At 38.2% G+C, this 18551-nt stretch overlaps 1 protein-coding gene across 2 annotated transcripts in view; it reads right to left on the reverse strand.

Annotated features, from left to right (window-relative positions):
• Nucleotides 1-5689: 5689 nt before the first annotated feature.
• Nucleotides 5690-18551, reverse strand: part of LOC121388315 (katanin p80 WD40 repeat-containing subunit B1-like) — a 46747-nt gene continuing 33885 nt past the window's right edge. For both annotated transcript variants that reach the window (XM_041519606.1, XM_041519605.1), the window contains 7 exons: nucleotides 13925-13975; nucleotides 12884-13053; nucleotides 11203-11358; nucleotides 10034-10110; nucleotides 9313-9387; nucleotides 8818-8934; nucleotides 5690-7646 (listed from right to left, as the gene is read on the reverse strand). In XM_041519606.1, the coding sequence (XP_041375540.1) occupies nucleotides 7514-7646; nucleotides 8818-8934; nucleotides 9313-9387; nucleotides 10034-10110; nucleotides 11203-11358; nucleotides 12884-13053; nucleotides 13925-13975 (779 nt within the window). In that variant the 3' untranslated portion in view covers nucleotides 5690-7513. The remainder of the gene's footprint in view (nucleotides 7647-8817; nucleotides 8935-9312; nucleotides 9388-10033; nucleotides 10111-11202; nucleotides 11359-12883; nucleotides 13054-13924; nucleotides 13976-18551) is intronic.

Consider the following 18551-nt stretch of genomic DNA (forward strand, 5'->3'; position numbering starts at 1 on the left):
AGCAGCAAGGGATCTTTTATATGCACCATCCCACAGACAGGGTAGTACATACCACGGCCTTTGATATACTAGCTGTGGTGCACTGGCTGGAACGAGAAATAGCCCAATGGGCTTACTGATGGGGATCGATCCCAAATCGACCGCACATTAAGCGAGTGCTGTACCACTGGGCTACATCTCACTCTTGGGTTCATACAGAGTAAAAAAGTTCTTGAATTTGAGTGATAATCATGAAAAGCCCTTGAATATGTCAAACCCATGAAAAATGCTTTGATTTGGTAAAATCATCTTTAAAAGTGTGCTCCAATTGCATATATTCCTGCTAATATTAAACATTACCTGCATCAAGTTTAATTTCTTGTAATTCCAAAATTTGTCAGCCGGAATTACTTGACAGTTTTTACCAATAGGTGTCAAAAATTGTTAGATTCACTGTTACGGAAATATACACATCCAAGTGTTACCAACTGAATACAATGAATCCAAAAGTCCTTGAAAAGTAATTTTACAATGAAAAGTGCTTAAAAAGTGCTTTGATTTTGCCTTCCAAACTGTGTATGAACCGTGTAATAGGTTGTCATAATCATTTATGTAAGTTTGTAATAACAAACCACCTTTATATTTATTTACTCATGTTTTTTTGTGCAATATTGTTACATTTACTTTGTAGCAAAGAGCAATGCAGTCCAATGCAATGGATATAAACTCAGTAGTGTTGGCGAAAACTAGACAGTATTCTACTAGTTTAGTGATATTTAGTGCTATTGTCGTTTGTTAGTTGTGGATTTGTATTACCGTATATATTGGTCGATACTAACTTAAAAGATGTCCAGTTTACTGTATAGTAATATTAAAAACAATAATTGCTGCAATGACATTAACAAGAAAAAATTTATTAAATATTAATTTGAAGTTCTTTTGGACTCCCATACATAAAACTAAAACTAAAAACGTAGACTTTGTTGATTTTTTTTTTTTTCATATAAAATCCAATTTTGGTAAAATCCCAGCTGTCCAGTGACTTAATTTATGGAATAGTAAGCCATCCAATCAATTTTAAACCGATATCATTTGGTGCCAAAATGTTAAAAACCACAAAACCTTTCATTGTTACTGAAGTGTTTTGTTTAAAAAAAAAAAAAAAAAAAATTGTATGTTCATTAGTATGTTTTGTTTTGTTTACTGTATATTTTGCATTACAGAGTAGCTGCTTTAAAAGTATGTTAATTTTCATTACATTCCTATGTTGTAGAGAGAATTCTCTAAGAATGGGTGATATACAAAACAATGGTTCACAAAATGGTGTGTACATTTGTGCCAGATTTGAAGCAGAAGTCAGTTGTTCGATGTTCAGAAATCTAGTCAGTAATGTTGCATCATTGTCATCTTGTCACATAATATAACCAAACCACAAACAATATATAGATTTTCAATAAAAACATGAAAAAACATCCACCTGTTTTGAATTATTACTGAATTATATTTTATAGTTTTACCGAATTATATTTGGTAATATAATCTTGTCTGTATAATAGGAGTGGGATGCATTGCAGTGGTAGAGCACTCACTTGCCCTGCTTTCAGCAACAGTATGATGCCATCATGTTTCCCTGATCCATGAAAAATCACTCGAGAAGAGATTCCATATTCACATACATGGATAGCATGGACACACAGACATGACAGAAACATGATTTCAGTAATTCACGAAAAACATACACAGGGAAATGTAACACTGAACGAGTCTAGCTAACATTTTCCCACTCTAGGTGAACGCAGCCCTGACATCATCCACTCAGGATCAATCTCTCGTGGTGGACTGTCTCGTTTGTGTTGTTCAGCTTGTACTCAACAGGGGTGGGAATTGGTAAACTGTAAAAAACAGAGGAAATCTAGAGGGGTCCCAGAAATTCTTGAAATCCTAGGTTAAAATCTGTGCCATCTGACACATTTTGGAGGAAAGGACAATTAAAATGCAAGGAAACGCAATGTCCCATGAGATGAAAACCACGGATCCGAGGAGAATTCCCACCCCCGACTCAGATGAATTTTTTTTTAGAATTCTCAATTTTAACCCAATTCAATTCATGGTTTTTCAAGTAACAGTAAATTTTCTGGATTATTTTTGTTTTGTTAGTGTTATTTTCATCCTCATATAGTAATACTACGTAACTAGCGATTCACTGTTGTGCTATGTGGAGTCCCAGCTACAGTAAATACAGATAAAAGAAAGAAAAAAGTTTGTTTTGTTTAACGACACCACTAGAACACGTTGATTTATTAATCATCGGATATTTGATGTCAAACATTTGGTAACTACGACATAAAGAGTCCTGGAGAGGAAACCCACTACATTTTTTCATTAGTAGCAAGGGATCTTTTATATGCATTTTCCCACAAACACGAAAGTACATACCACGGTCTTTGACCAGTTGTGGTGCAATGATTGGAATGAGAAAAAAAAACAATTCAGCTGAATGTATACACCGAGGTGGTTCGATCCTGCGACACAAGCTCCTCAGGCAGACAGCTAAATCCTGCTCACACATGAAAGAACACAGGTTACTGATCAGGAATAGTAAAGAAAATGGGTTTCTTTTTTACTACTTGCAATTCAATTGTGTGTCAGAGCAGTCAGTATCAGATGAACTTTTATGTCAGAGCAATTAGTTTCAATTGTGCTTATATCATTGGAAGACATGGTCGGTGACGTGGTCATCATCTAGGAGCAGCCAATTGTATTCAGTCCTTTAAAAAACAAAAATACAGCAGACCCACAAGGCATAACATAATTAAGGTACCAACCCTCTCCCCACCAATGTGATTAACTTCAGTACTGCCACAAAATAAAAGAAAATTATTGGTAACGGGAAATGTCTATGTAGAACTAATATAAACACAGTGTTAATATTAAGAAACACAAAAAATAAAAAACAGAACACCAATGTCATTCAAAGCTGTGCACTTACAGCTGTTATTAGCTATTTACATATGCGGAAACAAGACGAGTAAATACAGTCCATATGTAACACTGAGAGATCCACAAATACACCAATAAAAACATCTTGTAGGAATATATGGTGATCGCTTTGCATAGTAATATGTACATCATTATACAAGTGGATACAAGATGAAGGCGCTTCATTTCATTATGTAAGGCAGCTATATATTATATAAATAACAGCAAAGATACAGGTTCCTTATGGTGCAGCATTAATTCACATCATTGGCTTTTGTTGCAATATAAGTTCACATCAGTAGTTATTACACCCAGATTCTGAATGCGACTTTGATAAAAGAACTCTTGCTGCTTTTCAGGAGTAGCCTGTGGTGGCAGCAGCAGGTTTCCATTATTGTTTACCAAGTGTCAAAATAACCGTATACGATAACCAGTTTAAAATGTGCCGAGGTATTATCAACCAAATATTGTTTTTCCTACCCCCACTCCTCCCAACTCTAATTTACTTGGACAATAGAGATATAATGCTGTATTAACTGAGAGCAGTTTCTATGATACTATACTAGAGTCTAAAAACAGAACCATGTTCTGGCTGCAAGGAATTTCATCAAAGAATGTATACGTTTTACTCTTCTTCTTTTTTTAAAGATGCCCCTTTCTCCCAAATTTATTTTATGTTTGAAAATATCTGTTCAACTTAAAAATATTTAGTTTTTTTTCAACAAGTCCAATGCAGCACCTTTGCAACAAGCCCTTGTGTTTAACAATTTGTATTCTTAAAGGCACACAAAAATATAATTTAAACCAGTTAATTTTCTCAAACATTTTGTGGTAAGGATGTGGCTTGGGTTATCACGAAGACAGAACAATAGGTTAACTTTACTTTCAAATAATAATGTACATCCATTTACATGTAAAACACTATTTCCTTAATATTAACAAAATTAACCATAGCACATGTTGTGCCTTACCACTGTAAGTAATATTATGTACGAATGTATGGGCGTGCACAGGAATCTACTTTACCCATGCTATGCTTGATTATTGAAGTCAAATAACTGAATTCTAGAATACATGTAGTAATCGTACTATAACTTTAGAATATTAAAATACACCAAAACTGTTCCATCCCAGAGTTCAATCCTCTCTCAGTTGGACCATTATCAATTAAATAATAGATTTTCACACAATGTTTTTTCAAAATGAGGACAGGGGTGAAATTTATTTTATTTTATTTTAGATTTTCAGGACCAAAAAGAAAAGAAAATGTTTCGGCCCATATGAAAAAGGGAGTGGGCCTCTATCATCAGGGTGGGTGGTGATACAAATTAGGGTTTATTTTATTATGGCCCTGTACATGTAGTTATTTTTGGTCTCAGGTGATATAGACTTGATTTTTTTTAATGAACTGTTTGTTTAACAGTACTTATTGTAATATTTACAAATTAAATTAATTAGTCTATACATTTTTTGCTATTAAAAATAAATTCCGCCAACAAACATAATCCACATTCAACCACATGTAAAAAAGTATTCAAATCCAGTCTTATTGTGCAGTCAAGAAAAATATATGATAAAACAATGATGACAAAAATGCACATATAGTGTGTAACAAGCACGAAATAAACATGCATTCCAAAGGCTAGCATATTGCAGTTTTTCATAAACAACAGTTACAGTTAGTAACAAACGGGCTACAAAACTGGGACAATATTTTCAAACCTATTTTAGCACTCCTATATCTTAACACCAGGTGATGACATCATAGATTACAATGGTTTTGCGATATCGCAGTGCTAAGATAGGTCTGAATATTTCTAGCCAGGAGTCTAATTAACGAAGCTCTCTTAAACAGTATTGCATTATTCAGATATTCTTTCCAGTGTTTTTGCATTGCACGGCGAAATAACAAAGTTGCAAGAGTTTAATGAATTAGGCCCCGGTATCTAATGCCATATGTATTATAATGCTGTTTATTGTGCTAACATTTATAATACTTTGAGCTATTTTGTTCCTCTACTTTTTACAACACAACATGAACGGTTTTCATAGTGCTTTACATTATTATGTGAATGATCGTAACAATTTATGAACACTTCATGAATAAAATTTTGTGCCAATGTATGGAATGAAGTCGAGATTTGTTTGTAGAATATATATTTTAAAATTTGTATTGGCCATATAATTGCAGACTCCTAGACCTACATATTAACTTTCAGGGAATATGATAATATTAAAATGTCACAAGTTAACTTTTTTCTCTCCAGTATTTAAAGAGTTAGGGCCGATACTTTCAAAGCAATCCAAATGCTACGATATCATGAAATCATCAAAAGCAAGTGTCACAGTGACGTCATAGACAGTTTTACAATATCATAACGCTAAGACAGCTTCGGAAATCTGGATCCTGATTACCAAATTTGAACTGAAGATGAATTTAGCAAATACATGCAGGCACGCTAACCCATATATCTGGGTTATTCTGAATCACTGTTTCTCTATTTATCTTCTCAAAAAATAACTGCCATAAAGTTATTTCATTTAGGATTTTTTGTATCAAATTATCAAAAGTTAAAGTTTGTTTTGTTTAACCACTAGAGAACATTGATTTATCAATCATTGGCTATTGGATGTCAATCATTTGGTCATTTTGACATATATAGTCTTACATAGGACACCCTCTATATTTTTCCATTAGTAGCAAAGATCTTTTATATGCACCATTCCAGATAGGATGGCACATACCACAGCCTTTGATATACCAGTTGTGGTGCACTGGCTAGTATGAGAAATAGCCCAGTGGGCCCACTGACGGGGATTGATCCTAGACCAACCGCACATCAAGGGAACACTTTTCTGTTGTGTTACGTCCCGCTTATCAAATTATTAATGCGAGGCAAAAAGTCTAATTTGGCTGAAAGTGCAGTGTGCTAATTTGGGATGATTGCTAGCTGTGCCCAGCTTAAGCACATCCCTGTATATGTAATACTTCGAAAATTGGCAATAATTCATCTTCAATTGTTGCATTTTTATTTGTGAACAGAAACAAACCAAATTTCTCTGTGCATATTCAAAGAAAATTAAAACAAAATAGGTGCAAGTGGTAAAAAAAATTTTTGTCCTTAAATCGGTGTTCTGCAAGAAAACCCCCAGAGAGGCCATCACAAATCACAAGAGCTTAGTAATAAACATATAAACTAAAAACAAATCAATCTTATATCAACATATCTTCTCTTACTTAGTTTCAATCTAAAGACTAGTTGACTTTACATTCTTTAAAAATAAACTAAGCCAAATAAGCGTGGAATTTGATGTAACATTAATATGTAATGTCTTGGATTTCAAGAAATATTTCCAATTTTTTAATTATATTCATTGGTGTCTTGTCTATGAGGTAAAATAAATTTATGATTGTACATTAAGACCCAAGTTCAATGCCTTTAAGTTTAATGCTATAATCTAGAAACAAATAATTCAAACTACTGTTTTCACGAAGGTTGATCAACAGCAGTAGTCATCCTTGGAGAATAAGTTAGCTCCATTGATTTCACACACATTGGTCAAACATCGTTCCATAGAAGGTCGGAATCATCCTTAATCTGTTGAAAATTAAACTTTTCTCCTACGACACATTTCAGAAAACACTTCATGAATCTTTCACTTCAAAATTGGTGCATTTGTGGTATATGCATCAAGCACTTATTTTATATATCTACACTGGTGGTGGTGATGTTTTTTAAAATATATACATTATATATATTTATAGATTTAACATATCTGTATCTGTAAGATGGTTTTCTTCTCCGAAATGGTTAAAAAGGCAAAACTAATAAACTGATGGATGGAATGTAAGTAAACTTTTTGGTGCATAGGAATAAAGTCCTCAGTAAAGAGGCCAACACATCATCGTCGCAGGTGACACTCCGTCATCACACCGGTCACGGTACAGTGAACATCTTCACAAAGCAGTTACACAAACCAACCTTCACTCCCCCTCCGACACAAGACACGTCACAGTGTAAGAGAGACAACCTCTGTACACCAGCATCAAACAACCAGTGTTTAATTAACCCTTTCTCTCCTAGGGTTCTTTCTTCAGCACATTATTAATCCTACTGACAGTCAGGTCCAAAGGTCATTCGGAGGCTTTGAAAGGGTTAATCGACAAATGTAAGTAGATGAACTGTTTCACAACTTGAGAAATTTTGTGTGTGGCGTGCAGATCTACAAAAAGTGTAGTTTAATGAATGGGACAGTCATATAGCTGAAATGTGTTGTCACCAATATAATGAACAGTACAGTCGTATAGCTAGGATGTATTTTGTCTCTATTACAACAAACAGTACAGTCATATAGCTGAAATGTGTTGTCACTAATATAATGAAGAGTACAGTCATATAGCTAGGATGTATCATCTCCATTATAATCAACAGTACAGTCATATAGCTGAAATGTACTGTCTCCATTATAATGAACAGTACTGTCATATAGCTAGGATGTATTGTCTCCATTATAATGAACAGTTCAGTCGTATAGGTGAAATGTACTGTCTCCATTATAATACATTTCCCATGAGAATCTGTAACTCCTTGAAGGTACTTCCCAGTTTGCCCTGAAGATTCTGCTGTTTGTCCAGGGAACTTCTTATTGACATCAGTATGGTATAACATGCATTGCATTTTTTGTATCTGTCGGAAAAAAACAACACCACCGTTTTAAATACAATATAGCATGTGAAACAAAATAAAAACATTTGTACGATGTAATATTATAATTATCTCTTTTTTCCGTGTTGCAAAACTTCTACATATTTAACAATTTGAACAATGACAAAAAACATATCAGCTATAGATAATAGTGTAACATACAGATAAATACTTCCCGACTGGTAATTTATAAATTAATTACATGATAAAGCAAACAAAAATTATTTGAAAGAGAAAGCAGAGAGAGAGAGAGAGAGAGAGAGAGAGAGAGAGAGAGAGAGAGAGAGAGAGAGAGAGAGAGAGAGACAGAGAGGGGGGAGGAGAGAGAGAGGGAGAGAGAGAGAGAGAGAGAGAGAGAGAGGAAGAGCGAGAGCGGGAGATGGGGAGTGAGAGAGGAGAGAGAGGAGAGGAGGGAGAGAGAGAGAGAGAGAGATCTGAGAGAGAGGAGAGAGGGGGAGAGAGAGGAGGGGAGAGAGAGAGAGAGAGAGGGAGAGGAGGAGAGAGACGAGTGAGAGAGAGAGAGAGCAGAGAGAGGGAGGAGAGAGAGCGAGAGAGGGAGAGAGAGAGAGGGGGAGGGGAGAGAGGGAGAGAGAGAGAGAGAGAGAGAGGAGAAGAGAGAGAGAGATGAGAGATCTCTGAGAGAGAGAGAGATTGGGAGAGAGGAGAGGGAGAGAGAGAGAGGAGAGGAGAGAGAGGAGAGAGAGAGGGAGAGAGAGGGAGGGGAGATAGGGAGGGAGAGGGGGGGGGGGGGGGCCCTCTAGAGAGAGAGGAGAGAGAGGAGAGAGAGAGAGAGAGCATGTTAAAGTTTGTTTTGTTTAGAACTCTAGAACACATCAACTTATTAATCACTGGCTTTTGGATGTCAAACATTTGGTAATTTTGACATGTAGTCTTAGAAAGGAAAATTAATACATTTTTCCATAGTAGCAAGGGATCTTTTATATGCACCATCCCACAGACAAGATAGCACATACCACGGCATTTGATATACCAGTTGTGGTGCACTGGCTGGGACCAGAAATAGCCCAATGGGCTAAGCGACAGAAATAAATCCTACAGCGACCATGCATCAAGTGAGCACTTTACCACTGGGCTACGCTCTGCCTCTGTTATGTTTTAAATGACATGCTGTAATAAACAATACATGTGTTACCTCTCCTCTCTAGATATATCAACTCCTATACTGGGTGGAGCTGTCAGGTTGGCCTTAATCACTGGGCCCATGTTCTTCAGAATCAACTTCAGGGATGCACAAGTGGTGACAACATAACTGAAATATATATATTGGTTTTAAATCATCCGTTTCTAAGTCAAAAGACCCTTCATTTTAGCAGATCACAAGCTAAATCAACATATATAGTTCGATGTGTTTAAAATTTAGTGGCAAAAATGTCAATATTTAAAGGCATCAATTGTGACTTTTACAGTTTGTTGAAGCCTTTTACACACATTGGAAACAAAATGTGGGTTTCCATGTATGCATGTTCTTTGTTATTTATAAAATGTACAATCCAGGGCACAATATCAGTATTACTATGTAAAATAAGCTCTTAGGAATAGTGATACATGCACAAAACTCAATATTTGGCAATCAGATGATATAATTATCATTATCCCAGCTGTATAGTAAATGCAGTAAATTACAAACCATTCATATTTGCTGCTGAGTAGTTCCTTCAGTTGTGGTAACAAATTTGTACAAAGATCTAGATTCCACAGAGCACTGGAAAAAGACAAAAAAGACATGTACATACAATTTTTTTTACAAAATCATAGAGACCAGTTCAGATGGAATGTGCAATAGGTCAGAGGTCAGGCCAAGTTGAAGGAAAAGGCAAAACAATCAGTATGCTATTATGTTGAGCGGGTAAGATGATCATACTAACTCTTATAACATGTTTTTCCATAGCAACAACATCACTCAGAGATGAAAAATTAAATAAAACAAATATGTTTTTTAAAAATAATAAAAATTTCCTTTATTTATATTGTTCTGAATAAAATGTAGTATTTGTAATTGTAAAATGTAGGGAGAGACCTTAATATAGGCATCAGCTGTTGGTCAATGCCCAACGTTAATACAAACGTTAATAAATATTTTTTTTAAAAAGTAAAGCAATATCAGCACTTTAATGCAAATCCAACCATGTTTGCAAAATTTAGTAAACTACAATAGATAAAAATTACTTGAATCTTACAAGCTTTCCACTTTGGTTTACAAAGGTAGTCTGTTGGTCTCCAGCATAATGTGCTGCTTTTTTCTCTTTTTATTTTACTCTTTTTTTTTTTACAAACATTTCGATATTCTAATGCCATGGGTATCAGGTCAGTTTGAGAGATAAGACCCCGAGTTAATTTTCAGTACTTACGTTTTAGAGTTCAGTACATTAAGAATGTCCACCATTACAGCTGGGTCATTCATACTTATAGCAGAATCAACAGCAGTCTGAAACAAAACAAAATCAAAGTAAACTTGTGTTTCATACAAGACAAAAAATAAGAATATAATATATTAACAATATTTTGAAAAAGTGTGAATTCAAGTGGAAATAATCAAAATATTTCTGCCTGTTACCCCCCATTATATTGATACATTTATAAAGAGGGAACCTCACTCTAACCCAAAAACTAGCCTAAAACCTAACCCTAAACCTCACTCTAATTCTAACAATGGGGGGTGGTGGTAATGTTTGGATATTTTACAGGCACATGGACAATAAATTTAATTAAATTAAATCCAGTCTTTAAAGGCTGTACAAATATACGCAACCTTAAAATCAGTCCCGATATCTGCTTCCAATATCATTGAGTAATCTCACCCACAAAGTATTGAACCGAATAGTCCAAGGGACATAACTCTCGAACTTGCTGACAAGTAATGTCACACCATACAGCTAGGTATTTTCAAGCTGTTGTGTCACCTCCTGTTTACTACTTCAGGAATGAACGAATGATTGTTTGACAAATTCCCAGTATATTTTATTGGACCGTTTAGTAGGTCAGCTGTCATATTTTCTTATCTTTAACTACATTGTTTTTGTAGTGCACAGTAGTGAACACAGCCACCTACTCCAGACAAACAGCTCCAGACTCCTACTCTAAAACTCAATGCATACTAGAGCTGGGCTGTATTGAAATTTGAGGTTCGGTATCGATATCAGTATTTTTGGGGTGATTTACCTCAGTATCAGTACGGTATTCGGTATTGACATGATACCGAAATCAAGCACTATTTTCGGTATACTCGGCTTTAAATGTATGCCTGTGTTATGGCTCACCCGCTAATTTCATCTAAATACAATTAAATTCCATACACAAGGCTCTCGTCTGATTTATACCAACCCATTTTACGTTCATCAGATATATTATTAATGCTTTCCGGGAAATATTTTTCAATACCGAAATTTAGTTATTTTGAAATTTGCTCAGTACGGTAAATCGGTATCGACATAATACCGATACCGAATGGTATATACGGTATACCGGCCAGCTCTAACGAACACATTGGTTAGGTTGGACCTAGGGTGGGTGTTATTACCTTTGTGTTGCCCGCAGTCCACATGGCTCGGACAATCTGCAGGTTGCGACCACGGTTGGACAACACCTGCTCCATGGCGGCGTGACCTTTCTGCAGCGACCCGAGCACGTCAGACTCAGTCAGGTTACAGTTGTTATCCATGCCGCCAAATCGCTTCTGGTGAAAAACATGACAGAGAAACACACAGGTCATGAAACATGTTATGTGTACAGGCCAGGGCTTTAGACTGCACCAATGCTGAGGCAATAACGAGTGTGCCCAAAATAATCAAGCCCCAAAATAAGTAAGACCAAAATAAGCAAGCCCCAAAATAACTAAGACCAAAATAAGCAAGCCCAAAATAAGCAAAGCCCAAAATAAGCAAGCCCAAACCTCAAAACATTTGACCTCTAAAATCAATGAAACGTTAAGCTGTAATTAGATTAAAATAAGATCAAATGCATTTCTGAATAAAAACAACTCCTTTACCAGCTATTAATAACATTACAACACTATTAAACGGATCTTGGGATGCTTAGAACAGATAAAAAGCCTGTTGTGCCCAAATTGGGGAGATCCGAAGGCCTGCAGGTACCAGTGTAATCAAACCTACTCCAGTAGCCACATTTGATAAGCAGCCACTATTTTACAATTCTCCTTTATCATACAACTGTTCTTGATGACTCTCTGGTTAATGAGTCTGATAGTTAAAAGTTAAAGTTTGTTTTCTTTAAGTTACCACTAGAGCACACTGAACATGGGCTACTGGATGTCAAATATCTAGTAATTCTGGCTTTTAGTCTTAGAGGAAACCCATAAAATTTTTCTATTGGCAGTATGTAAAAAACCCCACCTTGGGATTGTTTTCTCTTTTAAGTATACTTAACCTGACCTCAATAAATTGCATGTTCACCTAGGAAATAGCAGTCTGGTCCGAACATCCCAACAGCCAATTTCTCCACTGGCAGTGTGTGATCTTTTATATGCACTTTCTCACAGACAGGACAACACATACCACAGCCTTTAATATACAAGTCATGGGGCACTGGTTGGGATGAGAGAAAACCCAATAAGAGAATGAGTCCACAGAGGGGATTCAATCCTACGACCCAAGCTCTTCAGGTGAGCACGCTAAGCTAGATCCCTCCATTATGTCTGTCTGTGTCTCTTTCACATCAATCACTAACCATTAACCCTGATAGTAGCTGATGTAATATACCTGGTAGTGGTGTTCCAATGATTGATTATAATCGAAAATTTATCGGATTGGCTCATACAATGTGATGATCAAATTATAAAATCCATAATCGATTGTGTGGGAAAATGTTAAATTAACTGTTCCTCTAGTTTAGATGATGAAATTGATGGAAAAATACAGTGGTTTGAGTTTGTTTTCATGTATACACAAAGAAACATATTAAATAGTTAATAAAGGTACAAGTAGCCATTTGCAGGGTGCACACTACAATAGGTACATGGTCCTTATAATTCAAAGCCTTTTTATGGTCATGGAATTCTAATCGATTGTGTAATCGAAAGTTGATCCGTTGGTGCCAACCGATTATAACCGGTGATCGATGATGAAATCTCAACCGATTCCCATCACCAATACCCTGGGCAGCATGAATGAACCACAATCAACTGAAATGCATGTAACAATGAAAATGATACTATTTTCTATTTTCAAACAATCTGCACTCACTGGTAGGAAATCCTCAGCTGCCACACCAGAAGGTTTATCATCAGGTTTATCTGCCTGTGGCACTGGTCGTTTTGATTCGGCCGACGTCTTGCGTTCCGTGGGTGTGTTTGTTCGTCGCTCGACCGGCTTCACTGGAGCCCTCTGTTTCACTGGCTCTGGCTCAGCTGGAGCTGAAGAAGAGGGGGAAAAAAGGTTTATTTTGTTTAACAATACCACATTGATTTATTAATCATTGGCTACTGGATTTCAAACGTGATAATTTTTTACATGTTGTTACATAACGTCAGCCCATGCGGAATAAATCAGTCTTGCATGGGCTATGACGTCATTGAATATAACATGGGGAGTATTATGGCGTTGGTAATATATGATGTTATATCAATGTGAGTTGGTTAGTTTTAGATGGTGGAAATTTCGACCCTGTGACTTGGCAAGCCTTGTCCCAGGTCGAAATTTCCAACACCTCGGGTGTACTTTTATATGACCACGTATGATGGGGTCTATTATTCTGTTAGCAGCAAGGGATCCCTTATATGCACCTTCCCACACACAGGACAGGACATACCACTGCCTTTAATGTATAAGTTTTGGGGTATTGGTTGGGACGGGTGGGTTAAAACTAATGGGTCCACTGAGGTGATTCGATCCTACGACGCAAGCATCTCAGGCTAACCCCACCAACTGAGCTAGATCCCACCCTCAAGAAAGGAATGCACTGTTTTAACAACACCCCAGCACATTGTTTAATTAGTGGCTATTAATGTAACAGGAATTTATGACGATGAATTCCTGTCATTATTCTACACGTTGTATTTCAGTGACTGCATTTCGACTATTTATGATAGTGTTTAAATGAGGTTTGTTGAATTCTAACCACTGTATCTTAAATAACTTATATATGTACTCTCCTGGGTGCAGATTTTCGAAGGAAATCTTAGCACTAAAATATCGTAAAATTATCATAGGCTTTGACGCCACAATGGTGGTGCATGTTTATGTATTTTACAGCTGTGTGTATGAAGTTGCATTCTAATGACTTACGGTCATCTGGCGGTGGGCGAAAAGGTTCCACCTTCTTTGGCTGTGACAAGGCTGAAAGGATAAAGATCAACATGCAAGACACTCTCAAAACCAGAACACAGATGTTAGTCGGTCAACAGAAAGAAAGGATCATACCACAGACAGGTGAAAATGTTTTACCTAAAATGGCTGTTCGAATGAAATCAGTGTCTAATGGTACATCAATACAAATCCTGAATGTCAAATGTATAGTCCTTCACACAAGGAATGTTGTTTTCGTACTTAGAAGGATGGTACGGACTATATAGTCCTTCCCACAGGGACGTTGTTTTCGTACTTAGAAGGATGGGACGGACTATATAGTCCTTCCCACAGGGACGTTGTTTTCTTACTTAGGAGGATGGTACGGACTATATAGTCCTTCCCACAGGGACGTTGTTTTCTTACTTAGGAGGATTGTACGGACTATACAGTCCTTCCCACAGGGACGTTGTTTTCTTACTTAGGAGGATGGTACGGACTATATAGTCCTTCCTACAGGGACGTTGTTTTCTTACTTAGGAGGATTGTATGGACTATACAATCCTTCCCACAGGGACGTTGTTTTCTTACTTAGGAGGATGGTACGGACTATATAGTCCTTCCCACAGGGACGTTGTTTTCTTACTTAGAAGGATGGTACGGACTATATAGTCCTTCCCACAGGGACGTTGTTTTCTTACTTAGGATTGTACGGACTATATAGTCCTTCCCACAGGGACGTTGTTTTCTTACTTAGGAGGATGGTACGGACTATATAGTCCTTCCCACAGGGACGTTGTTTTCTTACTTAGAAGGATGGGACGGACTATATAGTCCTTCCCACAGGGACGTTGTTTTCTTACTTAGGAGGATGGTACGGACTATGTAGTCCTTCCCACAGGGACGTTGTTTTCTTACTTAGGAGGATGGTACGGACTATGTAGTCCTTCCCACAGGGACGTTGTTTTCTTACTTAGGAGGATGGTACGGACTATATAGTCCTTCCCACAGGGACGTTGTTTTCTTACTTAGGAGGATGGTACGGACTATATAGTCCTTCCCACAGGGACGTTGTTTTCTTACTTAGAAGGATGGGACGGACTATATAGTCCTTCCCACAGGGACGTTGTTTTCTTACTTAGGAGGATGGTACGGACTATATAGTCCTTCCCACAGGGACGTTGTTTTCTTACTTAGGAGGATGGTACGGACTATAATTATAGTCCTTCCCACAGGGACGTTGTTTTCTTACTTAGGAGGATTGTACGGACTATACAGTCCTTCCCACAGGGACGTTGTTTTCTTACTTAGGATTGTACGGACTATATAGTCCTTCTCACAGGGACGTTGTTTTCTTACTTAGGAGGATGGTACGGACTATGTAGTCCTTCTCACAGGGACGTTGTTTTCTTACTTAGGAGGATGGTACGGACTATGTAGTCCTTCCCACAGGGACGTTGTTTTCTTACTTAGGAGGATGGTACGGACTATATAGTCCTTCCCACAGGGACGTTGTTTTCTTACTTAGGAGGATTGTACGGACTATATAGTCCTTCCCACAGGGACGTTGTTTTCTTACTTAGGAGGATTGTACGGACTATATAGTCCTTCCCACAGGGACGTTGTTTTCTTACTTAGCAGGATGGTACGGACTATATAGTCCTTCCCACAGGGACGTTGTTTTCTTACTTAGGAGGATGGTACGGACTATAATTATAGTCCTTCCCACAGGGACGTTGTTTTCTTACTTAGGAGGATTGTACGGACTATACAGTCCTTCCCACAGGGACGTTGTTTTCTTACTTAGGAGGATTGTACGGACTATAGAGTCCTTCCCACAGGGACGTTGTTTTCTTACTTAGCAGGATGGTACGGACTATATAGTCCTTCTCACAGGGACGTTGTTTTCTTACTTAGGAGGATTGTACGGACTATGTAGTCCTTCCCACAGCGATCTCTTGTTTTCTTACTTAGGAGGATGGTACGGACTATACAGTCCTTCCCACAGGGATGTTGTTTTCTTACTTAGGAGGATGGTACAGACTATACAGTCCTTCCCACAGGGATGTTGTTTTCTTACTTAGGAGGATGGTACAGACTATACAGTCCTTCCCACAGGGATGTTGTTTTCTTACTTAGGAGGATGGTACGGACTATGTAGTCCTTCTCACAGGGACGTTGTTTTCTTACTTAGGAGGATGGTACGGACTATGTAGTCCTTCTCACAGGGACGTTGTTTTCTTACTTAGGAGGATGGTACGGACTATACAGTTCTTCCCACAGGGACATTGTTTTCTTACTTAGGAGGATGGTACGGACTATACAGTCCTTCCCACAGGGACATTGTTTTCTTACTTAGGAGGATGGTACGGACTATACAGTCCTTCCCACAGGGACGTTGTTTTCTTACTTAGAAGGATGGTACGGACTATATAGTCCTTCCCACAGGGACGTTGTTTTCTTACTTAGGAGGATGGTACGGACTATAATTATAGTCCTTCCCACAGGGACGTTGTTTTCTTACTTAGGAGGATTGTACGGACTATACAGTCCTTCCCACAGGGACGTTGTTTTCTTACTTAGGAGGATGGTACGGACTATATAGTCCTTCTCACAGGGACGTTGTTTTCTTACTTAGGAGGATTGTATGGACTATACAATCCTTCCCACAGGGACGTTGTTTTCTTACTTAGGAGGATTGTATGGACTATATAGTCCTTCCCACAGGGACGTTGTTTTCTTACTTAGAAGGATGGTACGGACTATATAGTCCTTCTCACAGGGACGTTGTTTTCTTACTTAGGAGGATGGTACGGACTATAATTATAGTCCTTCCCACAGGGACGTTGTTTTCTTACTTAGGAGGATGGTACGGACTATATAGTCCTTCCCACAGGGACGTTGTTTTCTTACTTAGGAGGATGGTACAGACTATGTAGTCCTTCCCACAGGGACGTTGTTTTCTTACTTAGGAGGATGGTACAGACTATATAGTCCTTCCCACAGCGATCTCTTGTTTTCTTACTTAGGAGGATGGTACGGACTATACAGTCCTTCCCACAGGGATGTTGTTTTCTTACTTAGGAGGATGGTACGGACTATACAGTCCTTCCCACAGGGATGTTGTTTTCTTACTTAGGAGGATGGTACGGACTATACAGTCCTTCCCACAGGGACGTTGTTTTCTTACTTAGGAGGATGGTACGGACTATAATTATAGTCCTTCCCACAGGGACGTTGTTTTCTTACTTAGGAGGATGGTACAGACTATGTAGTCCTTCCCACAGGGACGTTGTTTTCTTACTTAGGAGGATGGTACAGACTATGTAGTCCTTCCCACAGCGATCTCTTGTTTTCTTACTTAGGAGGATGGTACGGACTATACAGTCCTTCCCACAGGGATGTTGTTTTCTTACTTAGGAGGATGGTACAGACTATACAGTCCTTCCCACAGGGATGTTGTTTTCTTACTTAGGAGGATGGTACAGACTATACAGTCCTTCCCACAGGGACGTTGTTTTCTTACTTAGGAGGATGGTACGGACTATGTAGTCCTTCTCACAGGGACGTTGTTTTCTTACTTAGGAGGATGGTACGGACTATGTAGTCCTTCTCACAGGGACGTTGTTTTCTTACTTAGGAGGATGGTACGGACTATGTAGTCCTTCTCACAGGGACGTTGTTTTCTTAGGGATGGTATGGTACGGACTATACAGTTGTTGTTTTCTTACTTAGGAGGATGGTACGGACTATACAGTCCTTCCCACAGGGACGTTGTTTTCTTACTTAGGAGGATGGTACGGACTATACAGTCCTTCCCACAGGGACATTGTTTTCTTACTTAGGAGGATGGTACGGACTATACAGTCCTTCCCACAGGGACGTTGTTTTCTTACTTAGAAGGATGGTACGGACTATATAGTCCTTCCCACAGGGACGTTGTTTTCTTACTTAGGAGGATGGTACGGACTATAATTATAGTCCTTCCCACAGGGACGTTGTTTTCTTACTTAGGAGGATTGTACGGACTATACAGTCCTTCCCACAGGGACGTTGTTTTCTTACTTAGGAGGATTGTACGGACTATATAGTCCTTCTCACAGGGACGTTGTTTTCTTACTTAGGAGGATTGTATGGACTATACAATCCTTCCCACAGGGACGTTGTTTTCTTACTTAGGAGGATTGTACGGACTATATAGTCCTTCCCACAGGGACGTTGTTTTCTTACTTAGAAGGATGGTACGGACTATATAGTCCTTCTCACAGGGACGTTGTTTTCTTACTTAGGAGGATGGTACGGACTATAATTATAGTCCTTCCCACAGGGACGTTGTTTTCTTACTTAGGAGGATGGTACGGACTATATAGTCCTTCCCACAGGGACGTTGTTTTCTTACTTAGGAGGATGGTACAGACTATGTAGTCCTTCCCACAGGGACGTTGTTTTCTTACTTAGGAGGATGGTACAGACTATATAGTCCTTCCCACAGCGATCTCTTGTTTTCTTACTTAGGAGGATGGTACGGACTATACAGTCCTTCCCACAGGGACGTTGTTTTCTTACTTAGGAGGATGGTACGGACTATACAGTCCTTCCCACAGGGACATTGTTTTCTTACTTAGGA

The sequence above is a fragment of the Gigantopelta aegis genome, chromosome 14 (genome assembly GCF_016097555.1).
Source record: "Gigantopelta aegis isolate Gae_Host chromosome 14, Gae_host_genome, whole genome shotgun sequence".
NCBI classification, from domain to species: Eukaryota; Metazoa; Mollusca; class Gastropoda; order Neomphalida; family Peltospiridae; genus Gigantopelta; species Gigantopelta aegis.